The following is a 21,722-nucleotide window of genomic DNA, read 5'->3' on the forward strand; positions in this document are numbered from 1 at the left end:
TCCATTGTATAAATATACCACATCTTCTTTATCCAGTCATCTGTTGATGGACATTTAGGCTGTTTCCATGTCTTGGGTATTGTAAATAGTGCTGCTATGAACATTGGGGTGCAGGTGTCATCCTGAAGTAGGGTTCATTCTGGATATAAGCCCAGGAGCGGGATTCCTGGGTCATACGGTAAGTCTATTCCTAGTCTTTTGAGGAATCTCCATACTGTTTTCCATAGTAGCTGCACCAAACTGCATTCCCACCAGCAATGTAAGAGGGTTCCCCTTTCTCCACAGCCTCTCCAGCATTTGTCATTTGTGGATTTTTGAATGATGGCCATTCTGACTGGTGTGAGGTGATACCTCACTGTAGTTTTGATTTGCATTTCTCTGATAATTAGTGATATTGAGCATTTTTTCATGTGCTTATTGATCATTTGTATGTCTTCCTTGAAGAATTGCTTGTTCAGATCTTTTGCCCATCTTTGGATTGGGTTGTTTGGTTGTTTCTTATTAAATCGTATGAGATACTTATATATCGTGGCGATCAAGCCTTTGTTGGTTTCATTTGCAAAGATTTTCTCCCATTCTGTAGGTTGTCTTTTTGTTTTACTTATGGTTTCCTTTGCTGTGCAGAAGCTTGTAAGTTTCATTAGGTCCCATTTGTTTATTCTAGAACTAGCTTTTTGTTTCATTGATTTTTCTGTTTTTCTATACTCTATTTCATTGATTTCTGCTCTCATTTCTATTACTTCCTTTCTTTTGCTTACTTTGGGTTTCACTTTTTCTTCTTTTTCTGGTTTATTTTCTTTCTTTCATTTTTATTTTTTTGAGTAAAAGCAGATTTATTTAGAGAGATGTATACTCCAAAGACAGAGTGCAGGCTGTCTCAGAAGGCAAGAGAAAAGACCAAGAGGTGTGGGTTTGGGTGTTCAGTTTAAAGTAAAAGCAGATACACACTCCACAGACAGAGTGTGTGTACCGTCTTGGAAGGTGAGGGAGCAAGAGAGGCCCTTTTTCTGGTTTCTTACAGTAGAATCTGAGATCAATGATTTGAACCTTTTCTTTTCAAATAAAGGCATTAAGTACTAAAAATTTCCTTCTAATTTGTGGTCCAATCCACAAATTTTTATATGTTGTGCTTTCATTTTCATTCCCTTTAAAACATTTTCTAATTTTCTTGTGTTTTTTTCCCCTTTGTCCAGTGAGTTATGTGGAAGTGTGTGGTTTAATATCCAAAACTTTGGTGGATTTGCCACATATCTTTTTATCATTGATTTCTAATTCAACTGTGGTTTTCTGAAAAAGATTTTTATTTAACCTTTGTTTTTGAAAGATATTTTTACTGGTATAGAAGTCGAGGTCAAAAGTTTTCTTCAAAGTACTTTAAAGATTTTTCTCTACTCTCTTCTGGCTTACACTGCTTCTATGAGAAACCTGCTCTCATACTTATCTTCTGTTCTTTGTATGTAATATATCTTTTTTCCCTCTAGTTGCTTTTAAGAAAGATTTTTTTCTTTTACCACTGGTTATAAGCAATTTGATTATGATATGCCTTGGTATATTCGTCTTCATATTTCTTGTGCTTGAGGTTATTTGAACATCTTGGATGTGTAGTCATCCTTACCCAGCTTGAGATCGGACACTCCATATCAGGCCAGTGCCACCTCCACTTCCCACATGGTTGTTTATTATCAAATTTATTATTTTTGCCAATAAGATTGGTGAAACATGTTATCTCAGAGTAATTTTAATTTGTATTTCTCAAGTGAGGGCAGGCATTTTAATTGTTTAAAAGTCCTATGTTATCTTTTTTTCTGTGACCTGTCTGATCATGTTCTTTGTTCAATTTTTATATTAGTTTATTGATCATTTTTATATTGATTTATGTGTCTTTTATCTTTTCTACAATAAGCATGCATTTTTTTGCAATAAGAATATACAACATTAAGTTATTTTAAATTTTAAAAATGCTTGAAAAATCCACGTAGTTTCCTGGTATCAGAAAAATACTCACAGTGCATGGTAGCTAGTATCCTATCGTATCTTCCCTGGGGTTTATTTTCACTTGTTTGTGATGAAACCTACATCGCTAAGTGAAGTATGGGAGGTCAAAAGCCTGAGTCACTTTGGACTGCCTATCTTTTGACCAGGGCCCTGGAAAAATTATACACTCTCATTATCTGTAAAGAGATCTGGAGCTCCATCTTAGTCATCACTTCACTGAATTTTTCATTGGCCCTGGGAAGCTGACAGGTTCACTAACAATGATCCCCATTTTATAGATTTTGAACCGGAGGCTTAGAAAAATAGTGATTTTATCATATGGAAGGTTAGATTTAGAAGTTACCTTAAGTGGAGAGGGTGCCTAGCATGCAGGAGGTCCTGAGTTCAATCCCCAGTACCTCCATTAAAATAAATAAATAAATAAACCGAATTACCTCCCCTCATTAAAAAAAAAAGTTACCTTAAAGATGATTTCATTCCGAGTCCTACAGTTAGTAACAGGGCAAAACTCTGGCTTAGACCCAGGTGTTCATTCTAATAGCAGCAATCAAAGTGAGGATCCCTGCCACTCTGACTAGTTAAGGGAGGATGAATAGCTTCTTCAGGAGACTGCAGGCTAAGCCTTTGACAGGCCATGACCAGGCAGGCGTAGCGGGGGAGCTGGAGCCTAAGGTCTGTCTGTGCTCACCTTTGGCAGCAGTCAGCATGGTGGAGGCCAGTTCACACTGCTGTGATTCCAAGTGTCCGAGGGTGAACCAGCGAGGATAACGGCTGGGCACCACAGATACCATATGGTGAGGGTGGGAAGTGTCACCTGCAGAAGTTGAGTTTTCTAGAACAGGTAACCTAGAAGATCCAGGAAGAATCATCAGTTACCACCCAGACCGTTGCCATTCTGAGCCACCTTAAGGAAGCTTGTTTTTTGTTGGGGAGGAACCGGGCAGGAAAGGGTTAAAGAAGAATTTTGACAGTTGTAAAATCTATACTGTACTTTATATGAGGTGAGTGCCTGGTCACTTGTAGAACTCAAGCTGAATAGTCCTTACTGCAGATGGGTTTGAAGGCAGCTCAAAAGTCGTAAGATTATTTTTAAAAGTTTAGAAAGTATATGCCAAGTAATCCTGAGCAGTCCTTTGTGGTTGAGCTGAGGAGCTCTCTCAGCCTCATGGTTTAACAAAAATTCTTCTGTATGGTCTGCTGTACCCTGGAGGCCCGCCTGCCTGAACCAAGGATCCTATTCCAGTTTGGAAACAGGATGCCCATAGCTCATTGTTCTCAAGTCTTGATATAGATTAGATTTATTTCTGCTTCCCCAGATGAATCTGGTGATCTATGTCTGGGAACCATGATTTAATTAAGTATGAAAGGGCTACAACTCCAAACTGGCCCCAAAACATAGAGACTCAGGTCTTGGGTATTCCATATCTGTTAAAACTCAGGGGCTTCCTCAGACAATCCACTGAGAGTATAGCCAGGGAGCAAGTGTGTCCCCAGCAAGGCATCCCAGATAGGAATTCTAGATCATATGAAAATATCTGAGCCATTTTAGGGCAGGCCAGTGGCAGATCCAATAAAATAGAAAAGGAGGGAAAGAAAAGAAAGTGAGGTAAACAAAGAAAAAGAGCATTGATGACTTCTGCTTTGGTGGAGGTAACTGGGCTAGGAAAGGGCTACCCACCTCATGGCACGTAAGGCTAATTTATATGACAGGTCTGGATCATGAGGCAGCAGAGCTGAGAACAAATACTTGGCAAAGGTATGCATGGGAACACTCTCTCGGTGGATGACTTCTCCCAGACCGCTGAAGGGGCCTCCTGCAGGAAGAAGATAAGCCAGCCAGTTACTTCTCTGTGTGCTTTTATTTGTCTGCATGGACTTGAGCCTTAGGATCCCACACGTGTTTGCTAGCCATGGTAATGTTTACTGCACTTTAATGTCAGAAATGTTGCTGTACCTGTGCTCTGTTAAGAGAGGAGAACCCATAGTCAAAGGCCAAAGACTCTGTGACAACAGCCCCTCCTCTACTTACCTTCCAGTAGTAAGATGCACTGTTTCTGCAGTGTTTGCACTAGCTCATCATCCAGCTGCAGCTCCTGGAGTCGACTCAGGAGCTGCTCCTCATTACGGCACACCTTGTCCTGTGCGTAGAGGCCTTCAGGCATCACCCTCTGTTGACCCATCCCCATCAGAGCAACTTCCAGGGCCAATGACAGGTAGGACTCATGGCTGTTTGGGCAGCCTGAAGCCACAGGCACATGCTGGTACACAGGAGGTCTGTTTTCACTCATATCTGAGGACAACAGGGCATCAGATTCCTTAGGTCAGGCCCCATGGATTCTTCTGATTCTCTCCCTCCCACTTTAGGATACAGCTTGGTCAATAGCTAACACAGGAAAGCTGAGTCAAACACTAGAGCAGTAAGAAAAACATACTGGAAAAAGATTACACAGGGTTGCTCCTTCCTGATACAAGAACTGGCTAGGCCAGCTGGGGAAGTATAGAATGCTACTGATCTTTTGCTAGAATGTTAAGTAATACTATAATTATCTATTTTTGTGTCTGTCTCTTTCACTAGAATGTAAGAATCTTAAAGGAAGGAGACTTTATCTTATTGCCCTAGGTACCTCCAGGGCCTGGTATATGGCAGAAGCTAAGTGTATGTCTGTGGTGAAAAAATCTCAAGTACAACCTCAGGTTTTCAAGATGTTAAGTGTCACTGTGCAGATAAAACAGACCAAATACAATGATTCCCTTTTCAGGGGATCAGAAGGAAGATAGGGTAGCCCTAACTTGGACTGGGGCCACTCCTTGTAGAGAAATCTGAATCCATTCAGTTAAAACTATTACTTTTGTGACACTTTCAACTTCTATGCTATTATTACTTTATATGTTCCACCTCTGGGTTCAAAGTTTCAAGAAGAGAGCACAGGTTTAAAAATCAGAGTCTTAATTTCTTTCCTTTTCCCCTTCATTCATGTGAAAAATATTTATGGAAGACTATTAAATGGGAGGCATTGGATTAAGTGCTGGGATCATAGCTAAGTCACAATTTTTGCTTTCATGGACCTGACATTTAGTAAGAGATAATCACTTATACACAGAGTGTTAAATACTATAATACTATAATAGATGTATGTATACAATATAGTGATGATATAAAGGAAGGACAATCAATTCTGTCTCAAGTCCCTGATGCTTTGATACTTTACTAAATTACTTCCCTTTTATTTCTCATTTGTAAAATTGGTACAAAACTACCATGAGGAAGAATGTTCAAGGGAAACATGAGAGTACTATGTAACTGCAAGGGATATGCACACTCCTGATGGAAGTTCTTTCCCACTTAGACTGCTCTGAGGACTTGGCCTCTGACTCCTCTAATCCCTCTAGCCCTTCTTACTCCTCTTGGATCACTCTTTAGGAATTCATGGTAGGGAAGAGAGAGGAGCAAAGGAAGGCTGGCAAGCTAAAATGAGTGGGTAGGACAGGGCCAGTCCACAAGGTGGGAAAGGAAGGTGGGAAAGAGAAAAAGACCTTGGAAACCTCTCAGGGGAGGTCCAGTATGGAAAAGAGGAAAAAAAGGCTGCAGAAAGGGTAAAACAGACTCTGTCAGGGAGGAGAGGGCTCCCAAGGGTAGTTTCCTCTTGTCTCAGGCTGACCCCTGTACCTGACACTTCCAGGTAGCCATCATCATTCACGCGGCAGGCCTCGGTCAAAGTGAGAAACAGGCAGCCAATGGGATCCAGGGGGTGGCCAACCCAGCCTTCTAGGTTTGTGATGGTTGTAGTTCCTCTCTGCAACAGTTCTAGAAACAAGCAGGTCAAAGTTCTAGAGAGTGACAGAGACACATGCCCTCTGTCTCACCCTGGTCTCTTCCTCAGTCTCTTTCAGACGCTGGCCCTGAGACTCAAAATAAAGCTTTCGTCATTGTCTTGCTGAGGTTGATAAGACTGGTCAAGCTTATCAGCCAGCTATAAGGCCACGAGGTATGCATTTAGGTTGCCTGCCGGTAGCACACATATGTAGATACAGCTTTATGGTTTAAAAAGGGTCTTCTTATACCAGATTTTAGTGGGTTCGATCACCCTGTGAGAGAGGCAGGACAGCATTATTATTCCCATTTTACAGATAAGAAAACTGAGATTCATAGAGTTGTAAATGGAGGCATTCCACAAAGCAGGTAGAATGACCTAGAATCCCCCAGCCCCTGCCACACTATGAAACTTAGTGAAAATTAAGTACTCAGCCTTGCAGCCTCTGAGGATCCTTATCAGTCTCAGCCTAAGGAGTTAAGTTGGCTCCCGATCACTATACCTTTCTTCTGATGCTTGTAGATTTCCAGCTGCCGTTGCTGCTGCAACCTCAAAGTATTGATAATGGCCACCGTGAGTCTGAGGGCCTCTTTTGGGTAACCATGGGAACGCAGGGCATCAACCCGAGCACAGGCTGTAGGCACATGCTCTACCAGATGAGAAAATATTTTGGTTGAGTTAAAATTTCAAGTCAGGAAAATCCATGCTTGACAAAGGGAGACTGTGTTTAGTTCAGTTCCTCAGATTCAACCTGGTGTCTACTGTGTACCGTATTTTATCTTTTAGTGATATACGGTTGAATAAGTCACCACCTCCAAGGAGATACCTTGTAGCCTCAGTGTAGTGGTTTGGTGTAAAAAGGGACATACAACTTAGATAATAAAATGTACCCTTTTGTGAACATGTACTATGGGAACTCAATGTAGCAACTAACTACCTTTACAAAGGGAAAGGCCTCATTCATTTATTTATCTTATGTTTCCTGAGAACCTATTATATGCCAGGTAGTATGCTTGGCAAAGGAAATACAAAGATGAATAAGAGATGGTCATTTCCTTCAAAGAGCTCACAAATGATACATAAGCAGATCATTATAAAATAGTTAAAAAGAAATGACATGATAGAAATACACACAGAAAGAAAATAATATTTGAGCTGTATGCTTTGTAAGGACAAGCAAGATTTAACATAGGTAGACAAACAGGGAAAAGCATTCCCCTGGCAAAGGGAACATATAAACAAAGGCATATAAGTAAATCATAGAAAGATATTTTATGTAGCATCTTCAGAGTATGGCAAGTAGTTCTGTGTAGAGTTGGGTTATGTGGCTAGAGACAGGGTGAAAAGGTAGAGTCTGGAATGTTAAGAGATTTGAATGCCATACTGAGAAGTCTGGATTTACCTTAGGCATAAAAGAGGGCTACCAAAGGCTTATAAATGAGGAAGTGATTATAATGAGATTTATGGTTTATTTTGTGACTTCTTTTAAGAAACATTAAAAATTATAGAAATAATTGCAGAAATCTTGAAAACATAGAGGAACAAAACAGAAAAAAAATCAGAGATAATGATTATTTCCACTTTCATATATTTTTATGAACTATATATATCTATCTACAGATTTTTCTATTCCATTTTAATAAAAATGAGATATTATTTTTACACTTAACTCTTTAATTTTTTAATTAATTTTTTTTTTAATTGAAGTATAGTCAGTTTACAATGTGTCAGTTTCTGGTGTACAGCATAATAGTTCAGTCATATATATACATACATATATTCGTTTTCATATTCTTTCCCATTATAGGTCACTATAAGATACTGAATACAGTTCCCTGTGCTATATAGTAGAAACTTGTTGTTTATCTATTTTATATATAGTAGTTAGTATCTGCAAATTTCGAACTCCCAATTTATCCCTTCCCATTCCCTTCCTCCCTATCCTGGTAACAATAAGTCTGTTCTCTATGTCTGTGAGTCTGTTTCTGTTCTGTAAATAAATTCATTTGTCTTTTTTTAGATTCCACATATAAGTGATATCATATGGTATTTTTCTTTCTGTTTCTGGTTTACTTCACTTAGAATGACAATCTCCAGGTCCATCCATGTTGCTGCAAAAGGCATTATTTTATTATTTTTTATGGCTCAGTAATATTCCATTGTATAAATATACCACAACTTTTAAAAAATTAGGTTATGATATAATTATTGTAACTTCGTTTTTCCACTTAATAACACATTGTAAATATTTTTCCATATCATTAGATATACTTCTATAACATTAAAAATGATTACATATCATTCCACTAAATATGTATACTATCCGAGTCAATCAATCTATTGGACATTTAGATTGTTTCCAATTTTTCTCATCTGTACATTATTTATATCCATACTTGAATAAATCCCATAACTTTATGCATTTTTAAGTTAATTATAACTCAGAATAAATTCCTAAATGTAGAATTCCTGGATCAAAGGGTAGGAATGTATTTTAAAGGCTTCTGATAAGTGTTGTTGAAATGCTGTAAGCGTTTACATTCCTACCTGTCATTATGCAACCTCTCTGGCACCAAAACCCAATTATCTTTATTTTAAAAATCCCTTACCATTTGACAATCAAAACATGATAATTCAGTGTTGTTTTGATTTACAAATTTATTAATGAGGTATTTTTTTTCACATTTTTGTTAGATTTATGTTTTAGAAGTGCTGGATCAGAGAAGAGGAAATATAATCAAAGGGAATTTCAGGTAATGACCCACAGTGAGTTTAGTCAAGGCTTTCAAGAGACAGACAGGCACATATCCAGATCCAGCAAGATATTGTGAAAGACAAAGGTATGGGGTAAGGGATGGAGGTAGGGAATTGGGAGATGGTAATAAAAACATACGTCATTGTTGTAAGACTCAAAGTGAATATTAACAAAAAATGTCTAGTTTGTGATGGGCATTCTGTGATAAAGTCAAGAAGAGACTGACAGAAGGCCAGAGGAGGGTCCACAGTGGAACAGCTCTATCCTGTTACGATCAAGGAAGGAATGAGGAAAGGGAGACAGCTTGGTGACAAATGCAGATAGTGCCTTAGCTACTAGTACAGGGTAATTTAAGTTTTAAAGTTCATGCCTTTTCAGCAAAACATGTAATTTCAGAGTAGATTATAATGCTGCTCAGTTAACTGCTGGCTAAGAGAGCCTGTGAACTGATGTCTATTGGTTGTGTTAGTACTCTGAGATTTATTAACTCCTTTCCCCTCCCCAAACTTAGGAAACAGAATACAAATCCTTCTATTTGAGGTTACTGTACCTCAGCTGAGTACATATGCAAATGGCTCAAGCTTTATATAAATATCCTGAGGACCTAGTCAAGGCCCCAAAAGATCTGTATGAAGCTGTCCAAATTGTAGTTGCGTTGCTGGTACCCAAACAGATGGCTCATGCAGGTCTGGCATGAGGTGAGACTGGGCTCTGAAATTCTTAGAGTAGGAAAGGTACACTTACCAAGCCACAGTGGCTGACCCTGGGAATTAAAGAGTAGTCTCTCGCTTTCCTGCTGGCAGGCAGGAGCTATATATACATCACTGCTGATTATTCGTTGTAAGTGGCTGTCCTGCCAATGCAGTTCACGGCCCTCAATGGCTCTAGTGAACACTGTCCGTCTTGGTCTGGATAAAGAATCTGGAGAAGAAAGAAATGCAGCAGTTCAAGATGGGTAATCTGAAGCTCTAAGCATGGTGTCTTCTTCAGGGTGGGAGGATGGACAGCAGTGTGTGGTTAGTGAGAGCAGCCACTCTGCCAACTGTCTGGGTGTTTGTTGTGTTGCATCTTTATTGGATAGCTTTTAGTGTGTCTGTGCCCTCTAAGAGAAGAACCTTTCTACATAGATCTATGACTCCCTTTCTACTTCTATAGAAGGCCAGTTTCTCCTAGGATGCAGAGCCACATGAAAGAGAGGAGGGACAGTGATGCTCAACCACTCAGTTATGAGGATACAAACTGCTTATATAGAGGCCAGAGGAAAAGAGAAGCCGCTAGGTAACTTCCCCGGCCAACCCATAACCTATCTTATTCACAGCATAACCCTTCTCACACTACATACCTCTGTGACATTGATGTAATAGCTGAAAAAGAGCTGAAGCCCTGTGTACTCTGGTACCTTTACCACACTAACATCTGCAGGCTTACAACCTTGTTCTCTAATAAGAAAAACTGATGCTGACAAAGACTAATTGTTTTCTCATTGGAGTCTTACCATGCCATCTCTCTTCAGGAAAAGGGCTGCAGGGAAACAGCAGACAAAGTAGGCCCAATTCTTTAGGGTGGTGTGTAGGAAGACCAAATGGAAGATACAATCATAAAATTGAATATAGAAGGACTCACGGAAATGGCATTTAAGGAAATTAAAGGGGAAAAAAAGGATCATTTAACTGACTCTCTGCCAGATTAAGAACAGTTGAAATTATTTTGGGATCAAGACCTGAAGTACTACACAGATATTTCTAGTGATGCCCAAATGAGCTGCGCATCTACTGAGCCTGTGCAAAAATACCAGGAGGGAAAGTCAGAGGATTCAGACTGTACTTGAAAGAAATGAACATATTCATCCACTAAGCAAATGTCCTTGGATTCTAGTCATTTCTTTAGAAGTTGATACATTCCTTAGAGTACAGGCCAGGGGGATTAAATCAGAATAGCACTGATGATGTTTACTGAAATGCTCTTCCATCATGTTGTCCCTCAGTAGAAGCACAATGACCCTTCTACTGGCTGTAATCGAAGCCCCTCTTCTGCTGAACTGAGAATCCACGTGGGTCCGCTCAGCCCACAGTGGGGATTAGGCTCCCAAAATGTTTTGAAATCAGCAAATAATGAGTGCCTACTAGATGGCAGGTACTGTCCTTGGTATTGAGGATATAAGAAGTCCCTGCCTTCATGGATCTTTACATTTAAATGGGGTGAGATAGTTGAATGAACATATAATACAGCAAATATATCAGATGGTTATTAGGGCTATGGAAAAAACTAAAGCAAAGTTAGGGAGAAAGGCAAGCTGGTGTTGGGTAGGGGTTATTGTTTTATATAGCATGGTCTTTAATAAGGTAAATGTTTGGACAAGAGACTTGAAGGAACTGAAGAGCAAGCCTTAGACATAACTGAGGGAAGAGCATTCCAGGCAAAAGGAACACCACGTACTAAGATCCTGAGGTGCGAACACATTTAGACTGTTTAAGGGCAGTGAGGAGGCCAGTGCACCTTAGATGGAACGAGCAAGCAGGAAAGTCGTAAGAGACGAAGTCAGAGAGATACTAGGGAACCAGATCATGGAGGGCCTTATAGGCCATGAGGGAAAGATGAGAAGCTACTGGAGGGCTTTGAGCCGCTGAAGGGCTGTGAGCAGTTATTTGCATTTAAAAGGAAAACTGACAGCAGTATGGAGAACAGACTATAAAGTGACGGGCAGAAGCAGGAGAAGCAGTTAGGAGGCCACTGAAATAATCTGTGAAAGATGATGGTAATCAGAGTAATGAGCAGTGGAGGTGATAAGAATAAACGAACTCTACATATATTCTGAAGGTAAAGGTAACAGGATCTGCTCATAGATTAGACCTGGGGTGACAAAGAGAAGAATCAAGAATGGATCCAAGGTTTTAGCATAGACTTGCCATATATGGAGACAGGGAAGACTGCAGGAGGAGGAGGTTTGGGTGGGGCTTGAGGGGTAAGAAATCTTACTGAGATGCCTATTAATATCTAAGTGGAGATACTGAAAAGGTGGTTGAACATAGAAGTCTGGAGTTGAGAGGAAAAATCTGAGTAAGAGATATAAGTTTGGGTGTTGATAGTATATAGGTGATTATTGAAACAATGCACTTAGCAAGGGAGTGAATATAGAAGGAGAAGTGGTTTGATGACTGAGCCCTGAGCACTCTAACATTTTAGGTTGGGACATAGTGGCAAGGGGAGACAGTAAAGGAGACTGAGAAGGAGGAGTCAGTGAAGAGGAGAACCAAGAGAGTAGTATCTTGAAAATAAGATGAAAAAGGCATTTCAAGGAGAGTGATCGATTGTGACAAATACTGCTGATAGGTCAAGTAAGGTTCTGATTGAGAACTAGATTTAGCACTGGTTAGCATTAGTGACCAGTACAAGAGCTGTTTCAGTAGTGGAGGGATGACAGCCTGACTGAAGTGAGTTCAAGGGAGAATAAGAGCAGAAGAAATAAAGATACACACATATGCACTATTCTTTTGAGCATTTTTCTTAATTCTACCACTTATTTCTACTACCTTAGAGAAACAGGGTGGTAGCCAGAGAGGCATGTGGGGTCAACAAGAATGTTTTTTGTTTTATTTCATTTTGGGATGAAAGATAAAACAATGTGCTTTTATACTCACAGGAATAATCCACAAAAACTTGTGATGCAGGAGAAAGAGGAGATAATTCCTGGAGTGATGCCCTGGATAAAAGAGAAGGAATAGGATCTCAAGAATAAGTGGAGGGCTTGGACTTAGAAGCACAAACAAAAAGAGGGGAAGAGATAGAGTAGATAGACATAGACAGAGGCCGGTGTGGTGATATAGTTTTGAAAATTCTCTTCTGATTGCTTCTATATTCTTAGGAACAAGCAGCAAGGCTGCAAGCTAAAAGTGAGGAAGGGGAGAAAGTATAGAAAGTTTTAGGGGAAAGATGGTGTGAAATAGTAATTTAGAAGAGTGAAAGAAGGCATAGACCAGGGAAACGGAGTTGATGTCTGGATAGTAATATGGACCCACTTGAGATTACTGGTCATAAACTTAAAATAAGACCAGTTATCATGGTGGTGTTTCTCTCCACTACATTCAGCTGTGCACGTGTGAACACTGAGTAATGAGAGTTAGAACTAGTAAGGTTAGGGTTTTGCTATATGAGTGTAACAAAGAGAAAGAGGGGGTTGACTGTGTATGCAAGGTAGTGATTATAATGATGCATCAAGGAATCTAATCTGAATAAGGAGGAAAATGAGGCTTCCAAGAGAATGAAAAAGAATCAAAATACATACTGGAATTGGGATACTAGATAAAATAACCTAGTAAGGCTAATGGTGGTAATTAGAGCTGCTTGAAATTACATTTGTGAAGAAGGTGCAGTTATTGGTAATGACAAGGTTTAGGGTATGATCTTGGGATTGCATGGGTAAGTTATGGTAGAAGATGAGACTATTATAAGAGAGGAGGTCAAAGAATTGAGGGGCTAGAATACTGAAAGGATCATGTATGTGGATATTGAAATGATCAAGAATTAGGACAGAAGTAGTGACAGAGTAGTGTTAGTGGGCGAATAGCCAAAAATCTTCAAGGAATGAGGCGGATTGACCCAGAGGTCTACAAATGACCAAACCACCAGAGTAGCAGACAGTATATTTTGACAGCATTAACTTTAAAGCTTGGGGTATTTTAGGAAGGAGGGAGGGACAATGATGTAGAAATGGCAATAAAGAATAAGCAGGATGCCTATTGCTCCATCAGGCCCAAAAGTAAAGAAATGTGAGAGATAAATTAGCCACAACTTGAGAAGACTTAAGAGGGAACAACATCCTCAAATAAGAACCAGTAACAATGAATAACCAATACATCATGACAAGGAAGAAACTGACAGTCTGGAGGCATGTGTTTATATACATTTGACTTTCTTTACGCCAATCCAAAGCCAATACTAGAAGAATGGGTTCCTGGGTTGTGAAGCTTAGAAGAATGCCAATAAAGGGTAGCTTCAAGAAGTGGCAAAGCCGTAGGATTTTCACCTCCTGTTACCTTAGTTGCCTTAAGTCAATTGACAGTCAATTATGGTACAATAGATGAAGAACAAGCAACAACAATAATTTAAGTGATTTCCTCCTGGAAGTTAAAAATGTCACTAGATTTATCACTTAAAATAAAAGGCAGTGCTGTCTGATAAAATCTAACAATAAAGGATCCCAATGGGCTAAAAAGCAATCAATTGCCAATAGCAAATGGCCCGAGTTAATGAACTAAAACCGATGTGAATGCTTATGCTCGTGATATCTGATCAGTGAACTCAAAAGGCAGAGGGTACAGTATCACTGTACTGAATCTGTTTTACAGTGAGGCAAGAGTCCTAGCTGTATCTTGGAAGGATGCCCATTCCTTGCTATCTGTTGTATAAAAATTTGAGAAAAACAGAAAAAAGTAAGAAAGGTGATTTTCAGGACATTTTAAAAAGTTTTTATTTTGTGGGTCTTCCACCCTTCCCTTGAAGTAGGTCTTCTGAGCTAAAAACCAACCCCATCTGAGGCCAAGATCCATTAGTCATGAAGAACTTGAAGGGTAAAGAGGATTCATGCAGAGCGCTCTAGAAATTTCTGCTGGGCATATAAAGACACTCTTGATGTGGAAAAGGACAGCATTCCCAATGACAAAGATAAAAGCTTGCTCTTATTTAAGGTTTGGCATTTCAAGACAAACAAAAGGACAGGCTTTTCTTATTTAGGATGACAATTCTGACAGTCAAAAGGTTGTCCAGTCACCTTTGCTCGAGGGCTTTACCTTCCAACTTTTGGAGTTCCAGGCACAGAGACCCTAAAAAGATATCTGGCTCACCTGAGCTGTGACTGGCATTCTGGGGAAGTGCATTGGTGATGTTGGGCAGCTCATGTCCATAGTTCCCATCCTCAAGGGGACAGACATCCAGGTCATTCCACTTCTGCAGTTGCTGCAGCCAACAGGATTTTTCCTCCAGTTTGCAATGTGGATTCAAAATGATGCATACCCATAAGGCCCCTGGAAAATAGAGCAACCCACATTCTTGACATCTCTCCTTTGATGTATGGCTAAGCCCTAATTTTTCAGTTTACTCTTTTCTTCCATTTTAAGTTGGTAAGAAAAATTTCCAAAACATCAGCTTTTCTCAATATAAAAAGTCAGATCTGCTAAAGTTTTCAGAAATGCTTATTTTTCCTCCCCAAAGGTTTCTTACAGCAGAGTGACTATCTTAATATCTGGATGTGTGCCTATGACGATGAACAAGACAGATCTGAGTTTGAATTCTAAACTCAAATCTCAGGCCAAAACATTTATTGTGAGCTTTCTTGTTTAGGGCCCTGTACTGGAGAATAAGACACTGTTCCTACTCTTGAGGAGCTGTCCAGTGGGGGAGATAGATAAATAAACAGAATGTCACTTGACTATGATAAGTGTTAAGATAAAGATACGTTCAGGGTACAACAATAGCACTGAGGAAGGGCATTTAGTGCAAGAAGGGAGGTGCTCAGGAAAGGTATCAACTTTTGGTTAGTTGACCTTGGACTTTCTGAACTTAAAATCCCTCAACTGCAAAGCTGAGATCATAAAAACAACTACTTTGTAGGGATATTATGAGAATTAAATGAGATAATATTTATAAAGGGTTTAACATATTACTTGGCATATAGTAGAATTTAGTATTTCCTTTTTCCAGGGAAAATAGTTTATTTGGACTTGGATTTTGATACTGTTGATCAGCTGTGATGCCTTAAAACTGTTACATTCTTGGCTTTTCTCTGTTGTGATAGCAAAGTATCATATATTCTATATAAACAATGATAACTGTTTCTTTGACCAGATCGCCCTTCACTTCAAGCAAACCTGCTTTTTCTTTGCAAGGCTGGCTATGGGGCTGAGCCAGAAATATTCTCAGTCTCAAGTTAACAATAAGTCTAGCTGTAGAGTGTCTTAAGTTAAACAAACATCCTTTGGGATGGAGCTACATTTATGGATGGAGGTATATTCAGACACTATTTCAAGGTTCCTCAGAGTCAAATAGGAAGGCTTTTTAAATGGTCTTTTAAAGATACTAACTGGAGATGATGAAAATTTGTTTCTATTGCTCAATTCAATTTTTCAAATAAACAATGAAAAATAAACCATATCATATAATGTAACAGTATTATATAATGATGGTTTTCAAGGAGATTATAGTTAGGAGTCACCCAAATAATAATTGTAATAAAGCATGGTAAATGCTATTATAGACATATATAAAGTTTTATGAGAATGTGTACGCTGGAACAATTAACTCTGCATGTGGGGTCAGGAAAAGTTATAATATTTGAGTTCATCCTTGAAGAATAAACATGAGTTAATTCTAGTAAAAAATGGCTAACTAAACAGATAAGTTTATCTGTTATCACCACTCCTTCCTGATACTTCACTAAAATGAAAGCAGAGGGATAAAAACAGGCATAAGCTAACATAGACACAGGGAATGGGAGAGATGAAAGAGAACAGCCACAAAATTTTGGAAACTGGCAAGTATGTGGATGAGTGATAGCTGACTTTATGGAACAGAGTAAGTTGAAATCTCCATCAACAGTTAGGAAAGCCTAGAAGCAGACTGATTGATGCTGCAGAGCCCCACTGAAAGTGGGGCTGAAAACAGTAGAATTCGTTAGAAGTTTGTCAAAGATCTCAGGCTCACAGATTTCCTCCTCTATTCAAGGTAGCTTAGGGCCTGCTCATTCCCTCTCCTGGAAGAAAACCAGAGTTTTACTCACTGGAAAGGTTGATTCAGAGAAGCTCTGGATTGGGAATACTACTTACAGCTGAGGGTGGGGTTTCCATACTAAAAACTAAGGGGTTAAGGAAAAAATTTATATTGAACAAATGGACACTTCCCGCCCCTACTGCTGCCAACCTTATTTCCCCACTTGGTTCTGAGAAGACTGTGACAGGCTTATAATCCACAACAACAGACTGGAGGATTCATCTCTGGGGAACGAATCAGTCCAAGGGGGAAAAAACACTGCATATTCTGATAGCTGGGGTTCTCCAATGAAAAAGCCCAGCCAGATCATCCTTAGTTAAGCTGACTAGTTGTGAAGGACACCCACATCCACTCACACATACACAAAGGACTTCCTTTTAGCTTTTAAGTGTCTTACAACTTAAATAGAAATGGACAGCTAAGGAACATTAGATACATGAAGAAAGTATCTTACATAAAGGGCAGAGAACAAAGCAAAGGGAAAAAAAATTGAAGGAAATACAAACAAGGCAGAGAGCAGAGAAAATTAAAGAAAAAAACTGTGTAACTGATACCCTCAAGATGAGAAGATACAGCATCCATGAAACAAGTGCAGGATGCAACAACAATAAAAAAGGGCTCCTGGAAATTAAAAAATATGGTAACAAAACATATATTAAAATTAATAAGATGCTTGAAAGATAAACGTGAGAAAATCTCCCTGAAGATAAAAGATAAAAAAAGAGAAAAGATACAGAAACAAAGAGAGAAAAAATGAATAAAATTAGAGGATCAATCTCCATTTAATATGTTCAGTCACATCAAATAACCTATCAATTTTATTATCTTCTTAGAGACATCCCTTCTGGAACCCTCTATTTTCTTATCCCTGGTCTAGAGTGTCCTCTAAGCCTGTTGCACAGTACCTAGAAGCTAATATCCAAATAGCAGGAGTCGTTCCAGACAAAGAGAGAAAATAAGAGTGAGGAAATGAAAAACAAATTTCAAGAAAGCATCTCAAACTAAAAGCCATAAGCCTCCTACTTAAAAAGGCCTACCAAGTATTAAGCAGATCAATTTTTTAAAAACACTGAAAAGACCAACAGCAAATATCATTGTGAAATTTCAGATTAATGAGGACAAAGAGAAAATACAAGGTTCCACAGAGAAAAAACAGGACATTCTCCTGAACCAGAATGGTCTGGTACTTCACGATGGGAAGATAGAAGACAACGGAGAAATGTCTTCAAAATTCTAAGGGAAAAGGACAATATTTTCAACCTAAAATTCTACACCCAAACTATTGATCAAAAATGGGGGTGAAATACAAACATCCAGCAATGCAAAATTTATCCTGAATTGTGGGAAATTCACCTCCCATGCATGCTGTCCTAGGAAGGTACTGGAAGATGTACTTCACCAAACAAGAGAGTAAGCCCAGAGAAAGGAAGATGTGGATCCAGAAGAGAGGGGGTCCAACACAGCAAAAAGGAAAAGGTAAGAGCTAGAATGTCGGTGCAATGTCTGCATGGTTACTGTGAAGCTCTCTACAGGTTTAGAGAGAAAAGAATCTAGATTAGGGATGGGAAAAAAGTTCCAGAAGGGATGTCTCTAAGAAGATAATAAAACTGATAAATTATTTGATGTGACCAAATATACTGAATGAAGATTTTACATAACAAGATGGAATTGAGGGAGATGTTGCAGAAGTATGGTGGATTTGGAGTCAGACAGGTCAGGGTTCCAGTTAGAGCCACCATTTACAAGAGCATGACCTAAACAAAATACTTAACTTTTCTGAGCTCATTTTTCTCACCTAAAAATATGCAAATGCCAATATCTTACCCTAGAAGGAAGTCCATGCCTACAATCCCTTCTGAGGAAAGAGTCTAGAAGTCGCTCCCAAGTTGCCATGCATTGTGTCATGTGACCCTGGTCACAACTAGTTGGACAAGTAAATTCAGATGAATAGTTCAACATTCTCGTACTCCAGAAAGTGTGACTGTGTCATGGCAGAGACAGTTTTCTACAATTCTTTATTTTATTCCATATCCAGAAGTAACCAGAGCTGTCTCTGCTTCTTTGCGATAAACACACAATTACCTCATAGGTTTGTTGTAAGAACTAAACAAAACAATGTTGAGTACAATCTTTAACACAGAGACTGGCACAAAACACTCAATAATGTAGCTATTCATTATTAATGAGAACTCCAAAGCCATTAGTGCCTCAGGTGATATCAAAAAGCCTCAGCACCCAAACTAAACCCAACACTTACCAGCCCCAAAATAACCAAGTAGGTCCCAGAATCATTAAGCCTCATTCCCCAAGGCTTTTAGCCTTAAGACTATAATGTACATGCTTCGAGGGAATTCACTAAAATTCCTAAGCTGTAGTGTTTTTCTTGTGCTATTTTATATGAGTGGAAAGTTTGTTGTTGCTTTCTTGGGTGGAAAAAGTATGGAAGAGCTATATCAGAACTTCTAGAATATGCCATATAGAACTTTACCAGTATAACCCCAAAGTGGGGCCATGACTGGATGAGTTCAGGGTATGGAGGATACTGCAAAAAGGGAGGGGAGCTGTGTATCAGCACTGCAAAACTAGCCCTGGAACAGGGGAGCAGTAAAGAGAAATAATGACCAAAGATGATAGTGCTGATATAGGGAATCCAGAACAAAGAGACCAATCAGGAGGCTACAGGTCTAATTTAATCTGTAAGTCCCAAGGCCCTCAACCAGACCAATGGTGATGGGAAATAAAAAGTGTGAATGAACACTAAATTGAATTTTGAAGGTCGAGGAATCAAATTTACTTGATGACTGGATGTAGGGAATGAAAGAAAAATGAGTCCTTGACAGTAAGTTTGGCAGAGTAAGAAATGGTGGTGCCAGCGCCAGGTTCAGGGAGATCATTTTTGCGGAAGGCCTTATTTCATTTTTGAATTTCTCAAGTTTGAGGTGATCAGGAGATCTTTCGGTAGAAATGGTCATAGGGCAGCTGCTAATATGAGACTAGAACTCAGAAAAGTGGAAAGAAGATGAGGATGAGATCACCATAGAGGTAACTTGGAAGCCATGATATTTAAAAAAAAAAAAAAGACGTATAGAGAAAGAAGAATAGAAGTCTAAGGCCCAAGTGTTGGGAACTGCCTTATGTCTAAGGGGTCTGTCTGGGAGTGATCAAGAAGAGCACACCCAGGGAGAGTGAGAAAAGTGAGGCTGATGAGTATTTGGAGAGCCAGGCTAATGCCATGCGACAGAAGCTAAGGGAAAAGTTTTTCTCCCATCAAAGGCTTCTATCTGGTAACATCTGGGAACAGAATGCTGATGTCAATAGCAAAGCACGATGCTGTGGAAGAAGACAAGTGAGTTAAGAATTACTCTGGGTGGCCTCTGTAGAGCCTAAATCTTCCACCAGTTGGGCTAAAGTTCACTTAGCAAGATCCATGTAATGACTGTTGCCAGGGGCAAGCTGGTAGGATAGACATAGCACTTTTCTGAGACATGGGACTTACCTAGCTCGTCCCAGAGCTGCCTGCACTTATCTGTCATGCTTGTTCCTTGCTGCCTCCAGAGTGTGAGTCGTGGGTCAGCCATAAACTGCTCAGTTATTAGCGTCAGCATCCTGGCTCCATTGGAATCTCTCATCCGCAGCATCTCTCGAACCTGACACATAAGGAGGGGCAAGGGCTTGGTGACTGCACATCGTAAAAAAGTAGGAGGAGAAGGAAGGGAAGGGGGAGGAGGAGATGAGGTATCTAAGCACAGCATATCCAAAGAGCCCTCTTGTTCTGAGAGCAAGTCCTTTGCATGTATTAAGAAAGCCTGCTGTGCACAATGAGATACCACTTCACACTCACGAGGATGACTAGAATCAAAAAGTCAGATAACAACAAGTGTTGGCAAGAATACAGAGAAATCAGAACCCTCACACATCGTTGGTGGGAATGTGGAATGATGCAGCCACTTTGGAAATCAGTCTAGAAGTTCCTTAAGTGATTAAACACAGAGCTACCATAAGCCCTATGAATTCTACTCCCAGAAAGAAATGAACACATATATGTTCATACAGAAACACTGTACAAGAATGTTTACAGCAGCAATATTTATAATAGCTAAAAGGTAGAAACAATCCAAATGCCCATCAACAGACAAATGGATAAACAAAATGTGTGGGATCCATACATTGGAATATTATTTAGCCATAAAAAGGAATGAAGTACTGACACATGATACAACGATGTATGTATTTAAATACTTTAAAATACTATACTAAGTGAAAGAAGCCAGTCACAAAAGACTACAATGCTATGTGATTCCATTCCTATCAAACCAGAATAGGGAAATCTGAAGAGATATAAAGTAGATTAGTGGTTGCTTAGAGCTAGGGGAGGGGGACATAGGAAAAAGGTAAGTGATAGGTAAAGGGTGTGGGGTTTCTTTCTAAGGTTATGAAAATGTTCTAAAGCTGACTATGGTGATGGAGGTATATATCTGTGGATATACTAAAAACCACTGAATTGTACACTTTAAATGGGTGAATTTTATGACATGTGAATTATATTTCACTATAGATGTTAAGAGAAAAAACCAAGAAAACCTGCTGTGAGAGCCCCCAGTTCCAAAATACTAAGTCCCCTTAAGGCCCATTGGGCAGCCTTGGGTTCAAAGTAGAGGGAAGGTAGCTTCATGATTAACACTCTCAGCAATGCTATCTCATTTAGAGATTGGGGCAGAAGGAAGAGGACTACCAGGGTGAGGTAGCAGAGCTCCCTGGATGCAACCTGATCAGCTGCTCTGCTCACCCCCTCCCATTAGTTTTGAAGCATTCCATACAGCTAGGTCAAGTGAGCTAGCTACAATGCATGAAGCTAGAAGTCTGGTGAGCCCAATTTACTTAAGGGGAAAAAGCCTTTTCACATCTTACCTTGGCAAACATTGAATTGAGTTGCTTTCCAGAGCCATAGTAACCACCCTGGGAGAGAAAGAGCTTTACTTGTTCTTTCACCTGCTCTTCATCTAGATGCCAACAGTTCTCATCATCGATGCTGGCCCCAGCTGTGGGGTCGGGGGCACCTGTGAGGAACAGGAATAATGAAATGAATCCCTTGAGTTCCTGTGCTATACATTCAGCAAGAATGGCACTCTGAGTATATTCAGAAACAGATGGGTATTCTGCCTTAATCTGGGTTTTGCCAACTGTGTGGTCCTAAATAAATGTAAGAGATCTAACGCCGGTTTCATGTTCACTTAGGTCACAGCTGTATCCTCTTCCAAGGTTTACAAATACTATCCTGGGGGAAAAAGCCCAGAAGGAAATAGACAAACATGAAATAGTGATGTATTTTTTTTTCTAGGAGAATGACATTTCTTTTTTTCTTTTTTGTCCTTCTATGAAGTTCAAATAAATCTTAAAGT

The 21,722-nt window shown here is 39.5% G+C and overlaps 1 protein-coding gene across 1 annotated transcript in view; it reads right to left on the minus strand.

Annotated features, from left to right (window-relative positions):
- ZSWIM5 (zinc finger SWIM-type containing 5) overlaps positions 1–21,722 on the minus strand; it is a 137,042-nt gene that overhangs the window by 20,308 nt on the left and 95,012 nt on the right. The window contains exons 3-11 of the mRNA XM_006178437.2: positions 21,232–21,380; positions 19,820–19,970; positions 14,403–14,582; positions 9,307–9,483; positions 6,310–6,456; positions 5,663–5,800; positions 4,025–4,285; positions 3,674–3,809; positions 2,684–2,841 (exon numbers count right to left, since the gene is read on the minus strand). Coding sequence (XP_006178499.2) covers positions 2,684–2,841; positions 3,674–3,809; positions 4,025–4,285; positions 5,663–5,800; positions 6,310–6,456; positions 9,307–9,483; positions 14,403–14,582; positions 19,820–19,970; positions 21,232–21,380 — 1,497 coding nt within the window. The remainder of the gene's footprint in view (positions 1–2,683; positions 2,842–3,673; positions 3,810–4,024; positions 4,286–5,662; positions 5,801–6,309; positions 6,457–9,306; positions 9,484–14,402; positions 14,583–19,819; positions 19,971–21,231; positions 21,381–21,722) is intronic.

Source organism: Camelus ferus, chromosome 13 (genome assembly GCF_009834535.1).
Source record: "Camelus ferus isolate YT-003-E chromosome 13, BCGSAC_Cfer_1.0, whole genome shotgun sequence".
Classification (NCBI taxonomy): Eukaryota; Metazoa; Chordata; class Mammalia; order Artiodactyla; family Camelidae; genus Camelus; species Camelus ferus.